The sequence below is a fragment of the Astyanax mexicanus genome, chromosome 21 (assembly GCF_023375975.1).
Source record: "Astyanax mexicanus isolate ESR-SI-001 chromosome 21, AstMex3_surface, whole genome shotgun sequence".
In the NCBI taxonomy this organism is placed as follows: domain Eukaryota; kingdom Metazoa; phylum Chordata; class Actinopteri; order Characiformes; family Acestrorhamphidae; genus Astyanax; species Astyanax mexicanus.
This window is the reverse complement of record NC_064428.1, coordinates 27,813,446-27,831,904: the sequence shown is the minus strand read 5'-3', so window position 1 is coordinate 27,831,904 and position 18,459 is coordinate 27,813,446. Positions and strand designations below refer to the sequence as shown.

Sequence of the window (18,459 nt, the reverse complement as noted above, 5' to 3'; positions counted from 1 at the left end):
CCCGCACATCTCTTTGTACAGCTGTGCGGTTATAGCTGCAAAAAAAACAGCAAATGCAAACCACCTGCCCTTTTTTCACCTCCTCGACCTGTGCATGTACTTCAGACCAAGCATTGTCCTTTGAAACAATCTATCTATGGGCAGACATCTACTGTATGTCCTGAATTTAAGTCCTTGAGACAGCAGCAGCATGTGCATAAGCGTCGTCCTGTGTAAACTACAGTCATATGAAAAAGTTTGGGCACCCCTATTACTCTTAATCATTTTTAGTTCTAAATATTTGGGTGTTTTCAACAGCCATTTCAGTTTGATATATCTAATAACTGATGGACACAGTAATATTTCAGGATTGAAATGAGGTTTATTGTACAGAAAATGTGCAATATGCATTAAACCAAAATTTGACCGGTGCAAAAGTATGGGCACCCTTATCATTTTATTGATTTGAATACTCCTAACTACTTTTTACTGACTTACTGAAGCACAAAATTGGTTTGGTAACCTCATTGAGCTTTGAACTTCATAGCCAGGTGTATCCAATCATGAGAAAAGGTATTTAAGGTGGTCAATTGCAAGTTGTTCTCCTATTTGAATCTCCTCTGAAGAGTGGCATCATGGACTCATCAAAACAACTCTCAAATGATCTAAAAACAAAGATTGTTCAACATAGTTGTTCAGGGGAAGGATACAAAAAGTTGTCTCAGAGATTTAACCTGTCAGTTTCCACTGTGAGGAACATAGTAAGGAAATGATGAAAAATATTTTCCTGCATTTTAAAACTGAAAACTGTTTAAAACAAGGGTTAAGAAGTTCCATACCCCATATACATTTCATTTACTGAAGTGGTTCCTTATAACAGTGGTTCTCAAACTGGTGTTGGGATGGAGTAAATTTAGATTTTTAATTAAACATATAGCTAGAAATATATAACTTTTTTTTATATTTGGTGTGTGGAAAAAATAATGACACAATGTCTTCCTTTGTGCAGTACCAGTGTACTATTCATCATACTTTTCTTTATTTGCAAAGAAAATATTATAGCTACTTTTTGCAAATGGCATAAAAATATGCATTATGCCTACTGTATGTGCTGTATATGTATATGACATCTTTAAGTGTACCACACACAGCTCACGTACAGCTCGTATAATCTTTATAGGAGAAACCTGTGCATGTGCTAAATGCTAAGTATGGACTGACCCACCCATGCATCCCCCCACCCTTCCGTTAGTATTCAGCAAGTTGTCCTCTGATGTGATTATTGAGTATGCACACATTGCAGTGATGATTTTGGAACAATATATGGTGCAGCCCTACTGTCTAACAGTTGTTGTTAGTAATACTAGGTTTGTCTTGATAATTATGTTATCTACAATCATACAATATTCATACTATTGCCAAAATTAGAATAATTAGAATAAATTATTCAAATAAAATTTTAATAAATGCCTAAATTTCCTTCGGGATAAATAAAGTATCCGTCCGTCCGTCCGTCCGTCCGTCCGTCCGTCCATCCATCCATACATCCATCCATACATTCATACATCTATACATACATACATCCATCCATACATACATTGTGTTTGGTGAAATAAGGCTTGGATGCAGCTGCTCAGCCATAGAAACCCATTCATCTGTTCTTGAGCTAATCTAAAGTCACATGAAGTTTGGAGGTCTGAAATGATTGATTCTGCAGAAAGTTCACTATTTTACATTGACAGAGCGAGTTACATTAATTTCCAATCGTTTTTTTTTTTTAATTAAAATATCACTGACAGTTGGCTGTGGAATCTTTAGTAGTGAGGCAATTTCACACCTGGACTGAAATGGAACCTGAGTTTAGTGATTTGGATGGGTAAACAAATACTTATAGTATATAGGTTATGAATATTATCTCAATAATATTTGCTGACCTTAATATTGTCAGTTGTGTTAGTGAGAATAAAACATTAATGTGAATAAGACAGTATCCTGCACATCTGTTTTTTTTTTTATGGAGAATATTTAACCATTTTTCTGATTATTCTAAATAATTAAGTAAATAATAAGTTAAATTATCTGCAACTGCCTTTATATGCTAGTATACTGTCATGATATCAGCGGCATAAAATTGTCTACAATTGACAACAATTAAGGGTCTACAAACAATATTGTTATTTTTTAATGATTTTTTGTGGTATCTTGTTTGAAAGCGTACTATTTTGTATGTTTTGCTGTTTACTGTATAGTTTTGAAGATGACTTAGTGCCGTTTTGCTCTTGTCTTGGTAAAATATGTTTTGTTATACAGTACTTCTGTATCGGTATCTCTATAATACTGCCCATATCATTAAATTTTTTTTAATATTTTATTTCCTATTTCATTCTCCTAAAACTGAAAAATATTTTCCTGCATTTTAAAAACTGAAAACAGTTTAAAACAAGGGTTAAGAAGTTAAATACCCCCACACATTTCGTTTACTGAAGCGGTTCCTTATAACAGTGATTCTCAAACTAGTAAACTAATTTAGATTTTTGATTAAACATATAGCTAGAAATAAAAATGTATTATATTTGGTGTTTGGAAAAATGAATGACACAATTTCTTCTAATATACTATCATGATATGAGCGGCATTTTTTTGCACATTATTATTTTATACAAATTCAAAGTTACTATGTACAAAATAGAGTAACATTTACCATTTATCTTTTGTTTCTACTAAATGTTTAAAACTATTTAATTCATACCAAATAAACCTTTAACTTTTTTTTGTTGCAGTAGTATATTCTAAAAATGACCCAAAAATATTGTCATATTGTGAAGAATATCATTATCACAAAAATATCCTGAAAATGTGTTTATAGCAATTATGTCTAGGAAAATATGCCTAACAAATAGTTATTGTGTCAGGCCTATGTAATATAGTCTAATATAATAATATGGCCTTATTGTCATTATATTCAGGGCAGTAATCTGAAGGCTATATAATCAATGGCAACAGACAATTGGTGAGTAAATTTGTGAGCCACACATACAGCGCTGGACAAAAATTAAGAGTTCCTTTGATCTTACCAAATTAAAAACCTCTAGAATATAATCAAGAGAAAGATGGATCATCACAAGCCATCAAACCAAGCTGAACTACTTGAACTTTTGCACCAGGAGTGGCTTTATGTTATCCAAAAGCAGTGTGTAAGACTGGTGGAGGAGAACATGATGCCAATATGCATGAAAACTGTAATTATTCCACCAAATATTGATTTCTGAACTCTGAACTGAGTTCTGTTATTTTAGCCATTTCTCATTTTCTGCAAATGAATCCTCTGAATGACAATATTTTTATTTAGAAATTGGGAGAAATGTTGTCTGTAGTTTATAGAATAAAACAACAATGTTCATTTTACTCAAACATATACCTATAAATAGGTTTCTGATTCAGAAACTGAAGTGGTCTCTTAATGTTTTACCAGAGCTGTATAATATTGAGGTCACTACAGTGGTCACAGACATCAACTATAGTATATATTTTACTGTAAATGTTACTTTTATCCCCCAAAACACTCTGCGCCTTTCCACAACAACATGCAATGACTATTCGATGATTTCCCATCATTCCATCATGATGCCTTCATATTTGTCAGAGCTAAAATATTTACGGAAAGGGTTAATCGATGTGTGTCTCAGACAGTGGCCTCCGCAGCCGTACACTGCCTATTTATAGTGGGAATTACGCTATGGAAAAATATGACAAACTGCATTCCAGAAATAAAGCTGGGAATGGTGGAAAAGAGCAAGCGGGGAGTCTCTGAAGGGATGAGGAAGAGAATGGAGACGTTTCTCAGGGCTGAGGTGCTATCTCACATCTTCCATGTTATCTCCACACACATAAACACACAGAGCAGACGCTCAATACAGTGCTAACGTATCAGCGGCCCTGCTGATTCAATCACTGCTGAGCCGTGTGTGTATCTGTGTCTTAGCTGAGAGGTAGAACAATGATGATGGTGCCGCTGATGAATGAAACCAATGCAACCCTGACAGGAAATGCAGTGTTTAATTTCTGTAGAGTGCTATTGATATTTTGTTAAAGGGGGATAACAGGCAGGATATGATGATTCTGAGGTAATGACAATATTATATAATTGCTCCCCTGATACATGGCGAACAGTAAACTCTTGTATTTAGTTTGTTTGTCGAGTCAAGTTCTGCCATAAGAGTTCAGTTAATACTTAACCAGTGAGTTACTGTAGTACTTCAGTGACTTAAAACATAAACATAAAAATGCTTTAACATTTAAATATCACTTAGCACTGAAAACACAAACACTATAAAAACACACAAAAAAAAACAGAAATAATCCTGTGTTCTAATTGCTGTGAAGCAGGGTTAGCATAGAACAACATAGTGTTAGCTAGCATGATTGCGTTAGCATGCAAGCATGTTTCCTGGAGCTTTACCAGTGGTCCTAGAAAAACACGGAAGCAGGTTTTAGTAAGATTGTTTCAGCATGTAAGTGTGTTTTTCGATGTTTACCAGTTTTACCAGAAAAAAAAAACAAAAAACGCATTATGTGACAATAGTAAGGAACAGAATTGTTGCCATGTTTTCTTTCTAATTCAGCAGGTCTCTCCACTGGATTGTGATGGTGGGAGGGTAAATAAGTTAGGTAAAGCTAAGCTAAGTAAACAAAACTCTTGTAATTCTTAAAAAAAACATTTTCTTTTAAAGTCAAACAAGCACTGGATGTTAATCTACTCAGACTTCTTTCCTAAAAACTGTTTATTTGGGTGAGTAAAGCTCTTCCGTTTATTTACTAAGGCTGGGTGCAGCAACATTAGCGGCTAACCGCTAGCCGCGATTAGCGCTAGTAAATAGACCACTGCAGTCATGTAGTCATTTTGTAGTGTGCACCATATTGTTTATGTCCATATTTGTTGCCCTCTATCACATTCTGTGACCATTTTTCCGGTCTCTACATGTTGCAAATCGTGCAAAACATTTATGTTTCACTTCTTTAGTTTTTGGTCTAGTGGAAGGTCTGGTGTATTTAGAACAAAACGAACGCTAGTTTACACTTGTACCAGGACCTGACCAGCCATTCCTGTGTTCTGAACTCAACAAATGCTTACATGCTTGTTTAATCTGGTTGGATGCTGGTTGATGATTATACCTGTGTTCTTAACACCACAAATGCTGGTTTAATTTTGTGTGTTATTGACTGACCAGCATAACAGTGTTTAAAACACAAACAATACTACTGATTTATGCTGCTCTGGTGTTGGTGGTTTTGGGCTACTGGCCTAGTGCTGGTTACCCAGCATACCTGTGTTCAAAACACAACAAATGCTGGGTTATGCTGGTCTGGTGCTGTTTGACCTCTGTTAAAGAATATGTCTGTTTTCTATGTTTTTCTAGAACCACTGGTAAACATCAATGCCTTCCCTCCCTTTAATTAGAACAAACTCAACTTTCTCAATTCCTGTATTCAAAACACTGCATTTTTAGCTGTTTAGCAGCCATGCTAGTTTTTTAGCAGGGAGATAAAAATGAAGTGGCCCAATTTGGAAAGGTACAAGAAAATAAGGATTTTCCAGTCCTCAGAACTAAAAATACAGCACAACCATGTAAAACGCGTAAATGTTTATTATTTCCTGTTTTTTTATTTTACCATTTACCCCTAACTTTATTTGAAACCAGTCTTCACAGACCTCCAGGCGGTGTTGTGTGATGTGCTGTAGAGGACCTCCGTATTAAGAGTGATAAGCCTATAATTGCAAGTCCAAAGAATACATCAAAGACTTAAAAAAGTTAAATTATGGATTAACTGGTGTGCTCAAAGCATCAGTGATGTGTATTTACACACTAAGAAGAGTTTTTGGAATAAAATAAAATTTGATGTACATAATATACAGCTCTGGAAAAAAATAAGAGACACAATTCAGTTTCTGAATCAGTTTCTCTGATTTTGCTATTTATAGGTATGTGTTTGAGTAAAATGAACATTGTTGTTTTATTCTATAAACTACAGACAACATTTCTCCCAAATTCCAAATGTAAATATTTTAATTAGAGCATTTATTTGCAGAAAATAAGAAATGGCTAAAATAACAAAAATTCAAGCAGTTCAGTTTGGTTTGATGGCTTGTGATGATCCATCTTCCTCTTAATTATATTCCAGAGGTTTTTAATTTGGTAAAAAACATTTTAAGTGGCCTTTTACTTTTTTCCAGAGCTGTATGTTTGCAGTTTTACAATCAAAAGGAGTCTCTAGTACCCTGTTGGTCCGCTTTTAGCCTGGAAACAAGATGAGGTACGATTGGGCATTGAGGTTGACAGGTTCCATATGGTATGCACACTTGTAGGTTGCCCACAAATACACGATTGGCAATATATCTGGCAACCGGGCAGGCCATGAAAGTGTTGCACTCTGGTGGAGATATTCCTGTGAAACCTTACAATGTGTGGGTGAACATTATCTTGCTGAGTAGCTTTCCTCGGAGCTTTCCTTCCGATCAGCTCACAGATACCTTGATCAAAACATCATCCTAGGAGTGATGAGGGGAAAGAGCGCCATATACCAATCCAGACAGAGCAAGACCAGTTGTGCTCTCTCGGGGCTCCGGCAGCTGATAACCAAGAGGTGCACCGGAGAGCCTTTTTATGAACCAGTGACAATGCTCATTGTCTAATCCGACCACACCTTAATTCATTTCCATCTCTGCCTAGTTTTGCAGCATTCCAAGGTATATTATTTTTTTTTTGTCCAACTAGTGTATTATTTAGTTATTTGTATTGACTTTTGGCTATTCTGCACTTTTACTCCAACGTTTGTGCTACACAATGCTGATTCAAAAACTGATCCAAGTCCAGTTGTAAACCCACCCCGTTAGAGTAATTAATATTAATCTTTGGGATCACAGATGAAGGCGACGAGAAGCTCTACATGGCTCCAGATTTAGAGGCCTGCATCATGGAAAATGTCTTGTTTAAAGTTTGCCCTATTTCTTTAAGACTGCTCGCTGTCCTGGAGGCCAAGGGGGATGGTCCTAACCAGCCCTCCATTGCTCTTAAGAAAGATGCACAGTGTAATTATAGCAGCCCAGGAGCTATGAATAAACACAGTGTGTTTATGCTGTGTGTATTTGTGGAAGACGTCAGTCGCCGTCCTTTTGTCCTTCCCTCATTCTGACTCTTGTCGTTTTTCTTCTTTTTTTTTTTTTTTTGGTGGGAAAACTGAAATCATGTGATGAGGGACACAAAGAAAAAAGACCAATAGGAGCAGTATAGTCCAGTATATTGTATTGAGGGTGCTAATGCTTAGTTCCAGTTACCTCAGAAGTTTGATGATGTAGATGATGATTGCAATTATTTGTGGAGTTTTCTAGAACTAATGTGAAAGGTTTTTTTTTTTTGGTGTTTTATGGAGAATCCAACCAAAATAGATTACACTTTTTATGTCCCAGGTTCTCATTGTTAGCATTGTTAGCAATACCAGTTAATAACAATGCATTCTGAGTTAAATTGTACATCCAAACACCATGAAAAATCTATAATCTTGAAAAAGAAAAAAAAGTTCTGTGTGTAAGACTGATTTGACAATGAGACACAAATAGACTACTAATAGACTAGTACAGCCATCTTTGATTTTGGACTTTGTGTTGGTTAGGCTCCCCTGTCTTACATTAAATCCCTGTTCTTCGGTGTTGGAGCTTTATCCAGTACATTTGGCTGTTTGTGATCCAAAACTAATCATTCTACATCAGTACCTGACCGCACTAGTGGTCCTATGACTTAAAGCAATAAAAGTAACAATGTTCTTAAAGTATAAAGCCTTCCCAGATGATTAGACGTCTAGGTTCTGCATTAATACCCCAATAAAGATTCAATTCAATTCGATTCAGATTTATATAGCGATATCATATAGCGATTTAGCAACAAATAGGGTCAGAAATCTGATCTAGGGAAGGCAGCCACCAGCACCCAACCACACATGGGTGGCAGCTCCAGATGTGGGACATAGTGAAGAAAAGACAAAATTAAGAAGAGTTTTATGAAGTAGTCTGGTGTAGGACCTGCAGGAAAAGAAGTTAGAGGACAACAGAAAACTTTAGATACTAGTCGTAGACACTAATAGCTTTTTAATGGCTTTATTCAATGTAATAATCCCATAATATTTTCATTTATCAATGTGTATGCTTGGAACCTGAACCTGTATCCAGTTGTAAACATCTCGAGGTTCACATGGACACGTGGAACCTGTGAAGGACACTGTGCTGTGCTCTTGTATGAGCTGATCTCTCTCTTGTGAAGTGGGTGAGATCTCTGCCTTTATTCACTGTACTCCAGGGAACCTCTGAGAAAAAAACATGTGAAGTAAACATGTTTTTTATTCCGCCGCGGCCCAGCTAAACGTTTCTGCGGCGAATGTTCGCGCTTCAGTAGTTATTCAGTCGTGTGATTCAGTGGTCCCCTGATACTTGACCCTTAGCCTTTTCCCGCAGGGATCAGTCTGACCAAGTTTGCTTGGAAATGGCCATTAGCTGACCGATCGCGTAAGCGAGCATTGTCTCAAGGCTGTTTACAAACAACTGCCTCAAAGCAGCTTGTGAGGATTTACGCTCACTCAGTAGATCCAGCTAGCGACCTTCCAACTAGTTGACTTGTTGATTTGTTGATTTGTTGAGATGCAGCAATTGAATTGAGGTTAAAAAAGCATGTAATGAACATTTCTGTGTCTTATACAGACTTTGGGTTGAAGTTTTCCAAAGCTCTGATTAGTAACAAGTTTAAGAATTAATCACACTTCAGGTAAAGAAGGTCCTGTTCTTGGTCAAATATTGCTTAAAGCAAGATTAGTCAGGTTTATTGTTTATATACAGTTCTGGAAAAAAAATAAGAGATCACTTAAGAATGATGAGATTCTTTGATTTTACCAATTTGAAAACCTCTGGAATATAATCAAGAGGAAGATGGATGATCACAAGCAATCAAACCAACTGCTTGAAGTTTTGCACCAGGAGTGGCATAAAGTTATCCAAAAGCAGTGTGTAAGACTGGTGGAGGAGAACATGCTTAGATGCATGAAAACTGTGATTAAAACTTGTTTTCTTTGCATTGTTTTCTTTTTTTTGTTATTTCAGCCATTTCTCATTTTTTGCAAATAAATGCTCTAAATGATATTATTTTCATTTGAAGTTTGGGAGAAATGTCTGTAGTTTCATTTTTTTAATTTGTTCATTTTACTCATATACCTATAAATAGCAGAATCAGAGAAACTGATTCCGAAACTGAGATGGTCTCTTAATTTTTCTCAGAGCTGTATATGTGTATTCAGGTTGTATGGATACATTATGGTACATTACACAGCAATATGATTCAATATGACAATACACAGGGTAAAATAGAGTACAGTACAGTTCTGTGCAGACGTTTTAGACACGTGGAAATAGTAGGTTGTACATTCACTCACCTGCATCATCATTTGGTGATGTAGGGATTGAATGGCAGCTGCTCGGCCATGGAAACCCATTCCATGAAGCTCTTTACACTCTACTGTTCTTTAGCTAATCTGAAGGGCACTTAATTTTTTTTAAATGGTGATCTGTAGCGATTAACTCTGCAGAAAGTTGTGCCTTAGCACTAAGTGACTCAGTCACCTCCACTGTGTTATAATGTCACTGACAGTTGGCTGTGGAATATTTAGTAGTGAAGAAATTTCACGACTGGACTTGTTGCACAGGTGCTGCATCCAATCACAGTACCACGCTGGAATTCACTGAGCTCCTGAGAGAGAGAGAGAGAGAGACCCATTCTTTATTCACTAATGTTTGTAGAAGCAGTCTTCAGCAGGTCTAGCTTCTTGTTTTTTATACACCTGTGGTCAAGTAAGTGATTGGAATCTGAGTTCAATGATTTGGATAGATAGATTTTATAGTGTATTATAGTGTTCTAGACCTTCTGGAAAAAGCAGGACTCGTCACTGAACATGACCACCTGCCATTCTGATTTTGTTTCTGTGGAGACCACTAATGTTACCAGTGGCTCTACTACCTCTGCTAAATGCACACACCAGTTTGCTGTTCTAAAAGGACAATACTCGTCCACTAGGGCTGCACGATGTATTGTTTAAGCATCGTCATCTCGATGTGCGCATGCACAATAGTCACATAGCAGGACGTGCAATATCACTTAAAGCTCCACTAGGTAGGATTGAGATTTTGTGCTCGTGGGCTCCACCAGAGTGTCTGTATGTTAGTTTGTAAAAAAATAACCAGTAGTTCTTGTAGAACTGTTAGAACTAAAGGTTGGAAAGCAGGTCGCAGTTCTGGCGAGCGTTGGTCGCGGCCGCCTCGGAAAACTTAGAGTCTGGTTTGAGCTCAGAGGAGCTCCGGCACAGACACGAGAGCACCGCTATTCCTCCTATTACACCTCAATGCAGCGCTGCAGTGAGTTTCAAGCTGTAGTTTTACTTCTTTAAAAAGATCAAAAATCAAGGAAATCCTACCTAGTGGGGCTTTAAATCTTACACGTGGTGTTGCAGGGTTTTGATTCTTTACAAAAGAAGTAGATACACAGCGCTGTCTCTGTCTGCGTGAGTGACAGGCTGCTTACAAAGGGGTGAGGGGGATCGCGAGTGGGGGCAGGAATACACACGAGGTAACTGCATGGCCTCCATCCACATGGTTGGGCACGTGCACAACAGTCTAGCACAGTTTTGTGCAGATATTTCCTATTACAGCTGAATTCACACTTTTAATCCCAGATAAATGCTCTTATTTACCTTTAAAAAAGCTCTTTAAATACCTGATTAAAGGGCCGATTACTGTTGTTTTGCTGTTTTCCTCGGGTTTTGAGTGCTTGGTGCTGACTTAGCTCTTGACCAGTCTGGACGCAAGACAGCACGTGGGTGGGGGCGGGGCTGGTGACATCATGAGCCTTGTTAAATATTGCGATATATATATAATCGAAAAAAGAACATTTGCATTGTAAATTTTTTTCAATATCGTGCAGCCCTGTCGTCCACATACTGCTGCCATCTCAAGAGTTTGCCTTAAAAACACTAAAAAAGCTGCATCATCACCAGTCCTGTCCTATGATTTGAAAAAAATGTGTGGGATGTATATGATGATATTTGACGTGCTACATTAACACTCCACCACTACCGCATATCTAGAGGGATATTTATTCATGGGTGCATGGGATGGGTTACTGCAGGCCACCATTAGGAACCTCTACAACTCCATTACATTACATTTGGCAGACGCTCCAAAGCGACTTAAAATAGTGAAGTACAAAAGTAATAGAAGTTAAAGGTAAAAACATCTTAATATAGGGCCTAAAGGAGGTCAAAGGGAAATAATGGGATAGAGGAGTGAAGGAGGGGAAGAAGGAAATGAGGTTAGAATATTTAGTGTGTTAGAGGTGTTAGGAGAGTAAGTGCTCTTTGAAGAGCTCTGTCTTCACTAAAGATAGTGAGAGATTCTCTTGATCTGGTAGTGGAAGGTAGTTTGTTCCACCATTGGGGAACATTCCAACTTTGTATGAGAACAGTCTGGTTTGCTTTTTTGTGGATGTTTGGCAAAGCGAGGCAACGTTCATTGGAGGAGTGCAGCAGCCGGGAGGTAGCGTAAGCTAACTCCATGCTGAAACTTGTTAAGTATGTTACATGTCTTACACACTACTTTTGTATGCGTTGCTCAATAAATGTTGCTCAAATCAGTTTTTAATCATTCATTGTTCCTGGTAAGCTTTATCTTTCTTCTGGAAAATTGCTGAGGATTGAAAAAGCCCTATAGGAAGAAACCGTGAATGAGCAGGTGTCTTAATGCTTTCGTCCATAGAGTGTGTGCATGCGCATATGTTGGTTCAATTACTGTTGCCAGTAAGGCCTGGTTGAGGTAGTTGAGGTAAATGCTGGGATACTGTGAGGAACAAACACTCACACACTCATTCTCACACACACTCACACACGCACACACTCAACATCTCATTGTGGGTTTGTTTTCACTGCTTTTGCTACAAGTGCGTCCTACTTCCTACTATTTCAGCAAACGGCCATCTGCATGTAAACGGCCGGCTCTGAGACAGATCAGGTCACCCAGCAGTGGCTTTGGTGAGAATACAGCCCAAGTGGAATGGAAACTTCATTTCAGGGCTAATATTAGCCTGGCCCTCCGGAAAATTCCTTTTAAATGATCACAAGCTGAGAAAAGGCAAAGTATTTGTTTAGCGTTTTGCTTTGACAGTGTTTTCAAATGACAGTTTTTTCTTTTTGTTTGTCCTCATTTTCTTTTTTCCCCACTTTGATTTTTGGGACAGTTCTTGGGAAAGGAGTAAGGAGGGCTTTTATTTGGAAGATGAATTTTATTGTAAATATGACTGTTTCCTCTTGTTCGTTTTTCTTTTAATGGTTTTGTCATACCTTTCATATCTTCCCATACTGTGTGTATCTATACACACTGTATATACAGTTCTGAAAAAATAAGAGACCACATTAGTTTCTAAATCAGTTTCTCTGATTTTGCTATTTATAGTAATATGTTTGAGTAAAATGGACATTGTTGTTTTATTCTATAAACTACGGACAACATTTCTCCCAAATTCCAAATACAAATATTTTCATTTAGAGCATATGATTATATAAAATGAGAAATGTCTAAAATACCAGTTTTCAGACCTCAAATAATGCAAAGAAAACAAGTTCATATTCCTTAAGTTTTAAGAGTTCAGAAATCAATATTTGGTGGAATAACCCTGGTTTTTAATCACAGTTTTCGTGCATCTTGGCATGTTCTCCTCCACCAGTCTTACACACTGCTTTTGGATAACTTTATTCCACTCCTGATGCAAAAAATCAAGCAGTTCAGTTTGGTTTGATGGTTTGTGATCATCCATCTTCCTCTTGATTATATTCCAGAGGTTTTCAATTTGATAAAATTAAAGAAACTCGTAATTTTTCAGTGGTCTCTTATTTTTTCCAGGGCTGTATATACACATGCTTATTACCACAGCCAGTGTAGTGATTATGGATATTGTGGTGGATTCTGCGAACAATATGATTTACGGTCTTTCAGTGAATGAGGACAAAAACAACGCTGGTCATCGAGTGGGAAGCAGTGATTATTTAAATAGAGCGAAGTGTTTTGTAGATGAATATGAATGGATTTGAACTCAAGACACTCTCCGTCAGAGACAAAACACAGCAATGTTTGGGGAAACAGGGTCAGACTCTTGAACTTGGTAGCAAGAGTGTGGCGTAACGCCAGGGACACTGTAGCACACGTTGACACGTGAGACATTCTGACTACCAGCTGGAAGAGTAAATGTACTTTTAAAGATCAGCAACAGTACAGTAATTTTGCATTATACTGTAAGCTTGAAGGTTCCACAGAATTAATGCATTTTTTGAGCATTTTACTTTTGTAATAATTGTTGTTTGATAAATTAAATTAAGTGAACATTTTGGCTGAAGGCTGAATAGAGAACATGTTTTAATGTAGGTTTTCATTAATTATGCCACATTTTCACTGTTGCTGCCTATACAAGGAACACCTCACTTCATGCTGGTTGCAATTTGATTGCATCTTGAAAAACAGCATTGTTCTGTTTAAATCGAACATTGAAAGAGTTTTATATGTGTGTCCAGTTTCGGATTAATCAGAATAATTTCGTAAGTATGGTATGTGACTTTGCTTTGAGCAAAAATGCTCAGATATAGTTTTTCAAGACTTTTTATCACCCTGTTGTTGAGATTTTGTTGTGTCTGGAAAAAAAATTAGACACCACCTAATGATGTTTTTCCTTGATTTTACCAAGTTGAAAAACTCTGGAATATAATCAAGAAGAAGATGGATGATCACAAGCCATCAAACCAAGCTGGACTGCTTGAATTTCTGCATCAGGATTGGCATAAAGTTATCAAAAAGCAATGTGTAAGACCGGTGGAGGAGAACATGTCAAGATGCATAAAAACTGTGATTAAAAACCAGGGTTATTCCTCCAAATATTGATTTTTGAATATGAACATGTTTTTTTGTATTATTTTCTGCATCTTTTTTGTTATTCCAGCCATTTAACATTTGCTGCAAATAAATGCTCTAAATGACAATATTTTTATTTGGAATTTGGTAGAAATGCTGTCTGTAGTTTATAGAATAAATGTTAGAATAAACATAGAATAGAATAAACATATACCTGTAAATAGCAAAATCAGAAAAAAATATTCAAAATGGGTCTCTTTCAGGAGCTCAGTGAAATTTCCTCACTACTAAATATTCCACAGCCAACTGTCAATAATATTATAACACATTGAAAGAAGCAACTGGGAATAAAAGCAATTTCCTCTTTCAGTGTCAAATGGCAGAGCAGATTAGCCAACTTTCTGTAAAATCAGTAGTTACAGATCTCCAAACTTCATGTGGTCTTCAGATTAGCTGAATAACGGTAGAGCGTAGAAAGAGCTTCATAGAATAGGGTTCTACAGCATAGCAGCTTCATCCAAGCCACATTTCTTACGTTTCAGACACAGGTTTTATCTGAATGCTGCTAATGTTTAGTCTTTAGCATTTTTAGCTATTCTTTCTTTAATTATTCTACTGAAGTAGCAGTTTTGTTAGTTTCAAAAGGCTTTTGCTAGTTCGATCATTTGACAATGTAAATATAAAAGAGTTCATTACAGGTTTCTACTGGTTTAGGCTTAAGCGATTCCCTCTGGCTGGTTATATATACAGCTCTGGAAAAAAATAACAGATCACTTCAGTTTCTGAATCAGTTTCTCTAATTTTGCTATTTATAGGTATATCTTTGAGTAAAATGAACACTGTTTTTTTTTCTATAAACTATGACAACATTTCTTCCAAATTCCAAATAAAAATATTGTAATTTAGAGCATTTATTTGCAGAAAATGAGAAATAGCTGAAATAACAAAAAAGATCCAGAGCTTTCAGACCTCAATGCTCATGCTAATGCTCATGCTAATAATCATAAAGAAATCAATGTTTAAGGAATAACCCTGTTTTTATAATCACAGTTGTTTCATGCATCTTGGCATGCTCTCCTCCACCAGTCTTACACACTGCTTTTGGATACATTTTTGCCACTCCTGGTGCAAACATTCAAGCAGGTCAGTTTGGTTTGATGGCTTGTGATCATTCATCTTCCTCTTGATTATATTCCAGAGGTTTTTTAATTTGGTAAAATCAAAGAAACTCATCATTTTTAAGTGGTCTCTTATTCTTTTTCCTAGAGCTGTATAAAAATGTAAATCTTGATTGATCAAACCATTCAAAACATTTAGTAATTGAATTTTATCCAATTAATTGTGAAAATGGAACGGGTTTTTATGAGCGTGTTCCAAATGTACAGTCCCAAAAGTATAAATAAAGATCTGCTACTGTAATCCAGAGTCGTCATGACAAACATAATCTCCTGTTTTTCCTCAGGTAAATCCCACCTGGCAATAGTTCAGAGAGTCAACAATGAGGGGGAAGGAGACCCGTTTTACGAGGTGCTCGGGATTGTCACCTTGGAGGACGTTATAGAAGAAATAATCAAGTCTGAAATCCTGGACGAGACAGATTTATACAGTAAGTGCATCTGAAATAACCAGTTATTATAATATTTAGAAGTTAAAGACTTGCTTTTGCTGGTAACTGGTTTTTGAGGGTCTAGGCTGGTCTTTAATGGTCAAGGTGTTTGAAAAGGTGGCTGGTCTGAAACATACTGTACACAGTTTATGCTGGTCTAGATGATTAACCAGCTCCTGACCAGCATAGTGGACAACTATCAACCTCAATCAAAAACATAATCTATACTACTGCTCAAGAGCTAAGCTTGGCAACCTGCTGAAAGTGGGACTAAACCATATGATTTTTGCTCTCCTCCACCCACAAATTTGAAAAAGGCTAAACAAATGTGAGGGTTAGTTTGGGAGGGGCACTGGGTGATGTATGGGTTTAGAGGTAGGGCAGGAGGGAGAGCAGATTGGCTGAGAGCTACAGCAGCAGCAGTGTGCCTCTGATAGTGGTGAGATGCAGATGGTTGGATGTCAGCAGGGGGACCGTATCCACCCTTATAGTACAGTTGAACCTGAGAGGATGCTGCAAAGGCAGAAATTACCACAATAAAATGTAGGTATGTTTCATTACTTTAAAGGAACACATTTTAGCTATTAATGGAAAAATTATGGTTTAGGATTTAGTGGATCTTTGACCAGTTTGACCAGTTGACCAGAGCTGGGTTGTAATATACTGGTAAAGGGTATTTATGTATTGATAAATTAACCTGTAAATACTGTATTACTGCTTTCTGTTGTATTATAGTCCACAGAAATAGTTTTTGGATGTTAAGACTAAGATCAGGATGTTTTGTTCATAACCTTCTCTAACCAGGAATTTCACTAAAAACCTTTCCTCTCTTTCCTCTCACCCCGACTTCCCTGTTAGCGGACAACAAAACAAAAAAGAGAATCACCCATCGGGAGAGGAAGCAGGATTTCTCGGCCTTCAAGCCTACAGACAATGAAATGAAGGTTAAAATATCACCTCAGCTTCTACTGGCTACTCTGCGTTTCCTAGCAACAGGCAAGTGTGCTGCACTGCTGCTTGGTTTCCCCCAGTGTGCTTTGTGACTTAGCGTCTTAGCATGCTAGCATGAGGAGGAGCTATAGGCCTGAAGAGAAGTTAGGCCTGAGGAAGAGTTAGGCCTGGAACTGCTTGTAGTTGCCTTTTGACACTGTCCTCAGATCAGCTTTTTGTTTGGTTATGTAGTAGAAAAGTTTGGGGTGGCAGGTCTTAGATCATTCTTGTTTTACAGACAAAGTTGCACCTTAGTGTAAGGCACACTATCAATGAATGTCTTCTTTCTGGTCTATTTTAAAACATAAGGCACACTGGATTATAAGGCACCTAAAACATTTTCTTTTAGTCAAACGAGTGCTGGATATTAATCTAAACAGGTTTCTCTTCTGAAAACTGTTTAGTTGGGTGAGTAAAGCACTTTCCTTTGTTTACTGTAAGCTTAGATTTCCCAATATTTTCAACAGCGCGCTTAGCATCAGTGCTTAGTGCTAGTAAATACCGCCTAAAAGTGCTACACTGAAGAACCTTAATGTTCCAGTATGTTCCTTAATGTCCCACCTAGCTCGTTTTAACACGAGAAACACACTCTGAATGCTGAAAGAGCTAGCGGTGCGGTTAGCGGTTAATGCTAATACTGCTCCAACCTTGGTGCTGGAGAAACTTCACTGAAACTCAAACCTGTATAACGCTGCACTTTAGCGGAGTGGCTTTACTGCTCCTTATAACCTGACAGAATTTATACATAAGGTGCACCGGATTATAAAGTGCACTGACCATTTTTCAGAAAATTAAAGGATTTTAAGTGTGCCTTATAGTATGAAAAATACAAAAGTAAATAGGTTATCTCAAGCATATTTATCTGCTGCTAAACTTAATTGCATTCACTTGTATATTCATTTTTCATGGTAAAATCTGTTAAATCAAATAAAAAACAACTGCTTGGTTGTTTTTATAAATTAATATGCATTGGCTTTTTTCATAAGAATATTTTAATTTTTTTTTATAACATAAATACTTCTTGTACTCTAAACAAGTTTACACGCTGTGTATGTTTAGATATTGTAGTCACTATTTCAAACACTATTGCAAAAACAAAAGTGGGGTTGAAATGCTACCTACCTGAAATGCAGAAAAGGGTGTATAATTAATAAATTAAATGACGTTAACCAGATAATACGTGTAAAATTTTGGGTTTGTGCATTATGCAATCTAATAAAAGTTTAACTTAATGTAAGAAACATTATGTATACTTCGATAGACCACTAGAACTCTAGAACATTTTTGGTTGAATATCCACCAGTAGGATGCTGCACAAGGTTTGGTTGGGACCTTGACCACTTGACCTTGTTGTTAGATGCTAATCGTCTCTTAGCTGAGTCTCAATGCTATTAAAGAACTCTGGTCGAGGAGGGACCCGCTGCCAGGTGACAGATACTGTAAACACAGCTAAGCCAGTGATGAAAAGGCCCAGTGGGTCAGAAGTTAGTGGAGATAGTGGATTAATCAAAAGAGTGGCAGAAGAATTGAACATGTGATGTTTAGTGTAAACTTAATATATAGGAAATAGTTGCAGACTATTTAAAATTTCAACAGCAAGGTAACCGAAAGGCATGGTCTATCTTCACTGGTTAAACATACACACTTGATTTAGATGAAATTAGTTTGATAGCTTTTTTGTGTATAATAATATGAGCAACTTATCATAAAAAAAAATTGTTGCGCCCAGAAGGAATTAAACGATAGGAATGAAACTTTGTGGGTAGTCGTGACAATCTGTCATGGCAGCGGCTCATCTTAAAGTGAGACTTGGTGGACATGGCCAGTGAACAGTCCACTTAAACAGCCCAATGTTTCATTAATAAGGTCCTGCTACCAACTAGTGGCCCTACCTTTTCTGAAT

At 37.1% G+C, this 18,459-nt stretch overlaps 1 protein-coding gene across 2 annotated transcripts in view; it reads left to right on the top strand.

Annotated features, from left to right (window-relative positions):
- The window catches only part of cnnm2b (cyclin and CBS domain divalent metal cation transport mediator 2b), a 63,791-nt gene that overhangs the window by 28,893 nt on the left and 16,439 nt on the right, over positions 1 to 18,459 (top strand). For both annotated transcript variants that reach the window (XM_015606844.3, XM_022674675.2), the window contains exons 2-3: positions 15,423 to 15,566; positions 16,425 to 16,562. In XM_015606844.3, the coding sequence (XP_015462330.3) occupies positions 15,423 to 15,566; positions 16,425 to 16,562 (282 nt within the window). The remainder of the gene's footprint in view (positions 1 to 15,422; positions 15,567 to 16,424; positions 16,563 to 18,459) is intronic.